At 45.2% G+C, this 9,814-nt stretch overlaps 1 protein-coding gene across 1 annotated transcript in view; it reads right to left on the bottom strand.

Annotated features, from left to right (window-relative positions):
* Window positions 1-1,735: 1,735 nt before the first annotated feature.
* Dnah9 (dynein axonemal heavy chain 9) overlaps window positions 1,736-9,814 on the bottom strand; it is a 306,051-nt gene continuing 297,972 nt past the window's right edge. The window contains exons 68-69 of the mRNA XM_090349542.1: window positions 5,398-5,787; window positions 1,736-2,298 (exon numbers count right to left, since the gene is read on the bottom strand). Of these exons, the coding sequence (XP_090205668.1) occupies window positions 2,071-2,298; window positions 5,398-5,787 (618 nt within the window). The 3' untranslated portion in view covers window positions 1,736-2,070. The remainder of the gene's footprint in view (window positions 2,299-5,397; window positions 5,788-9,814) is intronic.

Genomic DNA, 9,814 nt, shown 5'->3' with positions numbered 1-9,814 from the left:
TTTACATCATATTTCAGATGACATGTTAAGTAAGTATTCAAGAAGGGAATCTATGTACAGTTATTGGCATAGTTTTTAGAACATAATCAGAATTAGGCTAAGGGTTTGTATATCATAGATACATATTAATTTATGAAATAAAACATTATGTCTATAGAGTCATAGGTTTTTATATCTATGTAGTTACGTTTATATTTCCAATACCATGTCCATAACATTGGGTATGCAAATATTGAGTCCTTGCTCTTGTACTATTTGGATCTAATAGCCACATATTAAGGATACCATGTGCCTTTTATCTGATTTAGTTTTTAATTCTGTCTAGAGTATTAACATATATCTAACCCATTCATCCAGTTGTCCAATCTTCAAAAGTTCCATGTCTCAAAGTGTTTTGCTTTCTGTCACAATCTTTATCCTCTCGCAGTGCTGGGGAATCAAACCCCAGGCCTTGCATATGCCAAGTTTGCACTCTGCCACTGAGCTGTACCCCGCAGCCCCCTGAAGCCACAGAACCAGCACAGGCAGCTACAAGCTTTTCACAGACGGTTGGAATCCTCAGATTCTAGGAGACATTCATTAACTTGCCTATAGATAGCAGAGAGATAATGAGCAACTCCCACTTAAAGCAGATGCAGGGAGAAGAAAGAAAGAAGCGGGCAGCAGAATTGGCACAGAATTCTGCATTCTGTATAGCAGAGATTTATAGGAGATGGGTTTAGATGTTTACATTGGATTCTCAAAGTGGCTCCAGACTAGCAGCGATGGCATTTTGGTAAGACTTCCTGAATCAGGGGTTCTGTAGGGTGGGATTCAGCAGTTTTTGACTTAACAAGCCCTCTGGGGAATTCTGATGCCTGCTGTAGTTTAAGAATCACTGATGTAAATATTAATTAATCCAAAAATTAAGTCTCTGCAAGGGTATGAGGGAATAATGATCCCAGAAGGATTGCTGGGCCATTCCATATACTGAACAGATCACTTCGCTGGCTCTCTAAATCTCATCACACCTGAAGAGCCCCTGGAAATGGGTTTCATAGAGCAAAATTTGGACAACTTGTAGATTAAAAGGCTTTAGGGTCAGCGTTTCTCCTTGGGTTCCTCTTCAGTCATGTCCAGAGTAGAAAGCAGCGTGCTTGCATGCTTCCTGTACCTTCAGCACATGTGGTTAGGGAAAAAGGATTTGATTCTGTGTGTGAACTCGTGTGATAACAGATATGGACTTCCCTGGTCACCACAGAGAGCAGCAAAATGGAGCCTATTGCATGTGCTGTTAAGTAACATTTATTGGAATGTAGACACACCCATCATTTACCTACCATCTAGGCTGCCGTGGAACTACAGTGGCAGTGGAGCATTAAAACAGATGAAAAGAGCCTACAAGGCCTCATCTATGGTCTAGTTCTTTCACAACAGTTTTGGTGAGGCTTCATTAAGAGTAAAGTTTCCAGCTGGGTGCAGGGGCTCACGCCTGTAATCCTAGATACTCAGGAGGCTGAGATCTGAGGATCTAGGTTCAAAGCCAGCCTGGGCATAAAAGAAACAGACTCATCTCCAGTTAACCTCTAGAAAACGGGAAGTGGGGCTTGGCTCAAGGGTAAGACAGTAGCCTTGAGCTGAAGAGCTCAGAGACAGCGCCAGGCTGAGTTCAAGCCCCATGATCCACACACACACAATGTTTCCCACCCAGTCATGTGTATGTAGATGGCCCCAGCAGCAGGTGCCTAAAGTTGGAGACTGATTCATGAGGAAGCCCGTGAGCCTGGGCCCCCTGGGAGCTAGACACTGAGGGCATTGTACAGGGTCACAGCCACTCACAAAGCCGGGACCAGACACAGGTGAAGTGCAAATCACTTTATTAGGAAAGATTGGGTGCTATAAAATTCCCTACCACAGTGTGGGCAGGCTCAGCCTTTGAGGTGCCCTGCTCCAGTGGCATTCCCTAGAGGAATTCTTCAGCAAGTTGAGTGCTCATGATTTCTGACCGTGTTCTAAGGGTCTGGGGTCACCAGCCAGTGTCCAGCATCCAGCCAGTCGCTCTCCTTGTATTCTCAGGAGCTCATCAGGAAGCTAAATCTGCAGAAGCAAGGCCACGCCAGCTAGCACCCACTTGGATGGGTTTTCCTTGGTCTTCAGATTGAAAGTCCACACATGGGTGGGTCCCCGCTGACAAGTCTTGTATACCGGGCAGGAATACACATTACGACAGTCCTGCTTATCAGCAGGAATGGCTTTCAGGAACATCACAGGCATGGGGGGTGTCAGGTCCTTCAGCTTGGCCTCTGTAATGATCCCAGCCTGAGGACCAGAAGAACAGGAAGAGAATTTTGATCACAGCCAGGGAACAGCTAGCCTTGCTCTGGTCAGATGGGAGAGAAGAGACACTGTTGTGGGTGCATCTGGTTCCCCCCCGTCCCGTTCCATGGTCCTCCCCACCCACAGTGGACAGCATCTCACACATGAACCATGTTTCTGTCTTTTTAGCTAAATCACTCTTTTTATTTGAGACAAGCTACTGGCTTCAAAAAACTGGCTTCAAGAGCTGGGATTCCAGGCACATGCCACCACAACTAGCATTAAATCACGTCCTCCATGTAGATTTTGGAAAGCATTTTAGTTACTGTGTACAGACTATTCCCTTCAGAGCTTTAATGTCACCAAGTTTTATTCATTCATTTTTGTAAGAATGCATCTGACAGATGAGACGCTAGAGGACAAAGGCTATTCTTGTCAGTTGATGCTTTAGATTGCAAGGCTTTGGTTATGACCTGATTATTTTTTTTTATAGTTTCATGTTAATTTTACCCATCTTGAAAGCATTTCACCTTTTTTTTTTTAACAGAGAGACTGCATTCTCTCTTAGTCATGATTTTGTGGCTTTTCAAGATGGAGTCTCCCTGTGGTTTTAGGCCAAGTCTCAATAGATTTGTCTCAGATCACTGTCTAGTTTACTTTTTTTTTTGTCCTGAGAAGTGTTCTCAGGACAAGAGATTCTCTGGTCAAGCAAAGCTGGGAGATCAGTTGGTGCTTCTTCATTCTTTGTACTTGAAGCTTTATCAGCAGTGAAGCAAACAATGTAATTGTTCAACCTGGTGTTTCCTAAATTGAGTTGACTACAGGCCACCCTTCAGGTGGTAACACATGTTTTATGGAACATAATTGGGAAATGCTGATCTAGAATGATTCACAAGTTTCTCACCTGTGTCCAGGTGACTCTGAGCCTCTTACAGACAGAATTTGGCTGTTTTTCCAGGCTAATCTAAGGTATTGTGAGATAACAGAAGTAAGTAATGGAATCCCTTGTCCTCAAAATTGAATCAGGAATAGGAGCAGAGAAGACTTTATGCCTCCCTGCCCCCCATGCTATGAAATCAACTCCTTTAAAGGGTACAATCCTGTACATTTTCATATGGTCACAAAGTTGTATGAAGATTGCCACTCTCAAATTCCAGGCCATTCTCATCCATCCCTTAGGAAACTTTGTAACCATTAATAGTCACTATTAATACTAGGGGATTAGTAGTCCTATGATTACAGTTAAGTTTATTCAATTCTGTTAGGTTTTTTTCCTAGTCTTGGGGCTTACACTCAGGACCTGGGCACTGTCCTTGAGCACTTTTTGCTTAAGGCTAGTGCTCTGCCACTTGAGCCATAGCACCACTTCTGGCTCTTTTGTGTATGTGGAACCAATGATTGGAACCCAGGGCTTTGTGCCTGCTAGGCAAGCACTCTACCACTAGGACACACTCCTAGTCCAAGAAAAATACTCCGTTCATTTTTATTTGCGTATTTTAGGGGTTCTGTTGTTGGGTGCATGCAGGCTTATAATTATACTGTGTTGGTGGTTGGACCTTTGTATCATTGTAGTATGTTCTATTTTTCTTGATAATTCCTATCTCTTCTACCTCTTCTTCAGTAACACCTTATAAAGTGAGTTGTGATCCTCTGCTGTCTGATTCCGGTTTGGAGGGCCTACCTTTTCCCATGTTTACTCTCAACCTATTTGTGTTTTTTATGCTCTTTGAATTAGAAATGTCTTTTGTAGATACCACACAGTTGGATTATGGTGGACTTTATTATTATTATTATTATTATTATTATTATTATTATTGTAGGTCCAGGTTTGAACTAATTTTAACACTTGAACCACACCTCCAGGGACATTTTGCTTTTTGTTTATCTGGCCTCAGATTCAGATCCTCCTATTTGCATAACTGAGGTTACGAGTGTGAGCCACTGTTCCTGGCTATATATGTAAGATTCTTAGAAGGGTGCCAGTAATTGAACTTAGAGTCTGTGATAATTTTACCTAATTACATCTGTCTTCAAAGGTCTTGTTTCTCAATAAAGTCACATTATGAGACTCTTGGAGGCCATGATTTTGGATGCATATTTATCTTACCTCCTAGGATCTTCTAGAGCATCTGACAGTTTGGCCTGATTAGTTTAGTACTGTCTGCTAGGAAGTTTTATGTCACCCATCAAGTGGAGTTCTTTGACAAAGCACTTTTTCTAGCTCATGTGTATAAGAAGCATAAATTCACAGGGAGTTTGGCCTAGTGGTAGAGTGCTTGACTAGCATGAAGGAAGACCTAGGTTTGATTCCTTGGTACCAAATACATAGAAAAGCTGGAAGTGGTACTGTGGCTCAAGTGGCAGAGTGCTAGCCTTGAGGAAAATGCCCAAGGACAGTGCTCAGGCCCTGAGTTCAAGCCCCAGGACTGGCAAAAACAAAAACAAGAACAAACAAACAAAAAAGCATAAACTCCTTTCAGAGTTACCCATCCTCATCCATTTCCCTACCCCAACCATCCATGCTTGGGTGACATTTCCTATCTGCGGCTAAACACCTTTTATAGTCTCAAATTTTTATGAAGTCTTCAATGAAAAATGTCCCTTTCAACAATACTGACTCTTGGCTGATGCAGAATGACATCTGTTGCTCTAGAGCTCTGGGTTGAGGAAGGTGGCAGCTGTAATCACAGCCCAGGGCACACAGCAGCATGCCCAGCTGCCCCCAGTGTCTCCAGTTTCAGCTACTAGGCGAGTGTCTTTCACAGTCATCTGTTTGGGGATGACTCCACTCTGTCATTTTATATGGAATGAACAGATGTGGACAGAGAAAACTATCCCATGGTTACAGTTGAGAAATTGGCAATGATGGGGTGCAGATTCAGTGCTTCTGATTCCAGGGACCTCATGTTTAACCTTGGTGTTCTATTCCTATTGCAAAGCCTGTGTCTCCATCCCACCCAACCCCTGGCCAGATACAAATGGTTCCAAGGAGAGAAAGATCTAGTAGTGTTCCTTCAAGTGGCCATACTTTATGGGCTGCAGCCTCATGTGTGCATTTAGTCAACTTTCCCTGGATGCTACTTGGCACATGTTAGGCCTTACCTGAGTGTCCCAGCGGGCACCTTCCATGAAGAGCCCGTGGATGTAGGCCCCTTCTCGAGGAGGGCTCCGCAACTCCTCCCTGCTCTTCTTTGTCACATCACACTGCAGGGCCATCTGGTCCAGGGGCCATTCATTCTTGCGGGCCATAGACTGCATGATGGCTGTCAGGAAGGACTGGGGATTGAAGAAGCCTGTCAGCCACACTGTGGCGGGCATGGCAAAGTCACTTGTCCAAGCCTCTAGCTCCTTGATTCGGCTGAGGAGGTCCAGGAACCAGGCTGCCAGGCCTGCTGTGGAGGGGTAGGCTCGCCTGGCCCAAGACTCAGGCACTGTGTCGAAGTAGAGGGCATTCTGGAGGTTTTCCATATCACTGGTCATGGTCAGCTCCCCCTGGGGACAAAACAGGAGGGGAAAAGTGTAAAGGGGACAGGAAGTGATTATGCAGGCCAGTCCCATCCACCCGTGGCTTATGGCACCTAAGCAGATGGAAAATGGCGCCAGTGGCAGGGGCTCCAGTATCTACTTGCTTTGTAAGGTCAGCTTCCTGGAGGCTGGTCCTTTGGAGTTTCCTCTGCTCCACTGAAGTCAGGGGCGCCTCTGTCTACTCGCTGTGAGACGGCACAAATTCTCTGTCCTCCCCCTTCCCTCCCCCATACACCTCAAAACACCCTTTCTTCAAAAGGTTGCAATGGCCCGTTTACTGCCGTGATGAGTTGCTTTCGTGAATCATGCCGCAAACATGGTTCATGCTTTTTTACTGTCATTGTTATTGATTGTGGGACAGGGGTTTGCTATGTAACCTAAGCTGCCTCCAACTGCCAGTCTTTCCGCTTCAACTTGCTGAGTGCTGGGATTGCAGGGGTGTGACACTATGTCCACTGTTTTCACAAATTGTTGTGTGGTTTGTTACAATTGGGTACGTCTATGGAAGTACATTGTGCATGGGGATGCCTTCAGTCATGACAGCAATGGTGCTAGAAAGCCCCATCGGATTTGTCCTATAGCATTGCCCAACAGAACTTGTCACGGATCAGATTTTACACTGCTGGTGGGACTTTTTTTTTTTTTTTTTTTTTGGCCTAGGGCTTGAGCTCAGGGCTTAGGTGCTGTCCCCGAGCTTTTGTGCTCGTGACTAATGCTCTACCATTTACTACCACTTAACCCACAGCTGACGTGTGTGTGTGTGTGTGTGTGTGTGTGTGTGTGTGTGTGTAATTGGAGTCTTGTGGACTTTCCTGCTCAGGCTGCCTTTGAATTGTGATACTCAGATCTCAGCCTCCTGAGTAGTTAGGATAACAGGTGTGAGCCACCAGTACCTAGCAGACACCTGTTCTCTTGAAAGTGTGTGTGTGTGTGTGTGTGTGTGTGTGTGTGTGTGTGTGTGTGTGTGTTTGCTCACGTGTCATTACTGGAGTTTGAAGTCAATGCCTGGGCACTGTCCCTGAGCTTTTTCTCTTCAAGTTTGTGGTCTATCACTTGAACCACAGTTCCAATCTGGCCTTTTGGTGGTTAATTGGAGATAAGAATCTCATAGACTTTCCTGTCTTCCCCCTCCACCGCCACACCTGGCCCGCTTACTGGCTTTGAGCTTCGATCTCAGCTGCATGAATACATAGGATTACGGGTGTGAGCCACCAGCACCTCCCATTTTTTATTCATTAAAAAATTATCCTCATGTAGTTGTACAAGGGGACTTGATTCACCGTGTCAGTTCATGAGGACATTGCATCTTGATGAGCGTCACTCCCTCCCTCCGTCGTTCCCCCCTCCTTCCCTCACCAGGGCACCTGTTGTGAGAACTGGGCCACAGTGAGATGAGTGCAGATGGAGCTCGGGACACTGACAGCTGCTGTCCGTTAGCCTCTACAGAGAATCCTTTGTTTCTGGCTAGCTCCTATGCTAAGCCAACAACTTACGCTCTGTTCCCAGATCTTAGTGAAGCCATTCACTCTTCAACTGTGTCTACTGTATTTTGTTATAAAAAGCAACGATGGGCTTAGGAAATGATTAAAGCAAAGATTCAGTTCAAATCCAAAGACCACCAGAGAGAGAGAAAAGGGGAAGGGAGAGAGAGAGAAAGGGAGAGAGAGAGGGGGCGGGAGAATATACTGTATTGCCAGGTTCTGGCTGCTCACAACTGTACACCTGGTATTCAGGAAGCTGAGAGGATCTAAAGGGTCAAGATTTGAAGTTGGCTGTGGAAGCAGAGCCTATGTGATTCCAGATCCAATTCATTAGCAAAAAGATGGACTGGAGAAATGATTCAAATGGTATAGCATCAGTCATGAGCAAGCAGGCTGAGCAAGAATGGGAGGCCCCGAGTTCAAACTCAATATATCTATATATCTATATATCTGGCATACATGTATTTGAATGCACACATATATTAAGCCATGCAATATAGATGTTTTTTTTGTGGGGGGAAGTGAAATGACTCTGTACAAGTCTGTGGTGGATATGGGCATTATTTGTCCAGAGCTACAAAAGTGCACGAGGGAGCCTGACATGAGGGAGCCTGAACCATGGGGTGGGCTATGACAGTGACAATGGCTGTTGGTGTTGGCTCCTCTTTTGTAGGCTCCACACACCACCAGGAGAGGATGGGTAGCTACTGGGTAGGACAGGCCATGCTGAAAATCTGTGCCTCTGGCTCCATTTTGCTGTGAATTCAAAACTGCTTGAATAAATGAAGGTTGAATATGTGTTTTTTTCTTTAATGCACAATTTAATTTTTTAACACCCTTCAGAAACTTAAACTCATTCTAATAGCAGAGGGATGTAAAATGTGCAACTCGGATTCCTTAAAATGTTCTCACATCTACTTATAATAAGATGGTAATTTATTCTGGCAATGACCTCGCACTTTCTAATTGAAGGTACAAGTCATAGAAACTGAAAGCATGTCCTCGCTTTGGTTTTTCCAAGGTGTGTGTGTGGGGGGGGGTATGTGAAGTAAATTTAGATAACTAATACCCCCACACACACTTTTACAGAGATCTTCTTGATTCTGTCTCTTAGTTTTTTAGCTCAAGGCTAGCACCCTACCATTTTGCACCACAGTGCCGCTTCCAGTTCTCTGGTGGCTAATTGGAGATGAGTCTCACAGACTTTCCTGCCTCGGCTAGCTTTGAACCACCATACTTAGATTTCCACCTCCTGAGTAGCTAGGATTACAGATGTGAGCCACCAGTGCCTGGCAGTGCCCTTTTCTTTCTCCTCTGCATCTTCTTCTTTCTCTTTCTTCTTCTCCTCCTCCTCCTCCTGCTTCTCTTTCTCCTCCTTCTCACCTCCTCCTCCTCCTCCTCCTCTTTCTCTTCCTCCTCCTTCGTTCTCCTGCTCTTCCTTTCCTTATCCTTCCCTCTCTCATTTTCCTTCTCTTATTCATCTTACTATGTAGCCCAGGATGGCCTTAAACTCACCATCCTCCTGTTTCAGGCCAGCAACTGTTGGAATTAAAAGTATGCACTGCTATGCCCAAGAAAGATTTATTTTTTTTGTCCTTTTAGTGCTAGGTTTTGAACCTAACACCTCACACTTTGTGGGCAAATGCTTTATCACTGAAGCACACACCCAGACCTCAGTCTAGCTACATTCAAATGTTCGGTAGTTTGGAAGTGGAGATAAGGCTCAAGTGGTAGCTTTGAGCAGAAAAAAAAGCTTAAGTACAATGCCTAGATCCTGAGTTCAAACCCATGACTGACAAAAAAGTCAAATATCCAGTCGACACGTGTCATTAGTGTGCATTATGTCAATGCAAATCTACACAATGGATTTTCATGTAGTAGCCCTTACGGGAAGAGAACTTCTGGGTATGGTTGTGTGGTCAGTGTGTACTGATGTATGATGATCGTGAAAGCATTTTCAGGACTCTGGCTTTTGAGAATGTGATTAACACGAGTCAGTGGTGTTTTGCAGTCAGTTCTGGGACACACAGAGGCATGACTTGTATCCTTAGGCCCAAGAGCTTGTATGTCTATGGTGAATGTCCCAAGCGTGTCCTGGGGACATGCTTGTGGCCTGCTGGCCTTTCCCAAGGACTCCTATGTGTGCCTTGGGCTTGCATGGTCATCAGAGCCCAGGGAGCTTTCTACCACCATCCTCATGGCAAGCCTGGAGCTGATGATACCCACTGCTCCACTTAGCAGCCTCCAGCCTCCACCTGTCCCTCATGCCAGCTGCACCATCCTGGAATCCCTCCGGTCTGTCTCTGCCCCTTCTGCTGAGTCCACTCCTATTCTCACTTCTTGCCACTTAGCTTCTCTCCTCGACACCTGGATTTGTTTCCTCCTCTGAGTTTTGATGCTTTGTCCTTGGGCTGTCCTTGTCAACACCGCATCCCTCAGGGTTTCTTTCCTTCTGCCCACTGCCTTTCAGCTGTGTGGCAGGAGCTGAGCTTCTAAGTCCTCATTAGCTGCTA

The sequence above is a fragment of the Megascapheus bottae genome, chromosome 17, assembly GCF_031878675.1.
Source record: "Megascapheus bottae isolate mThoBot1 chromosome 17, mThoBot2.hap1, whole genome shotgun sequence".
Taxonomy (NCBI): Eukaryota; Metazoa; Chordata; class Mammalia; order Rodentia; family Geomyidae; genus Megascapheus; species Megascapheus bottae.
Note: the sequence above shows the minus strand (reverse complement) of the source record. Positions and strands in the feature narration are given on the sequence as shown.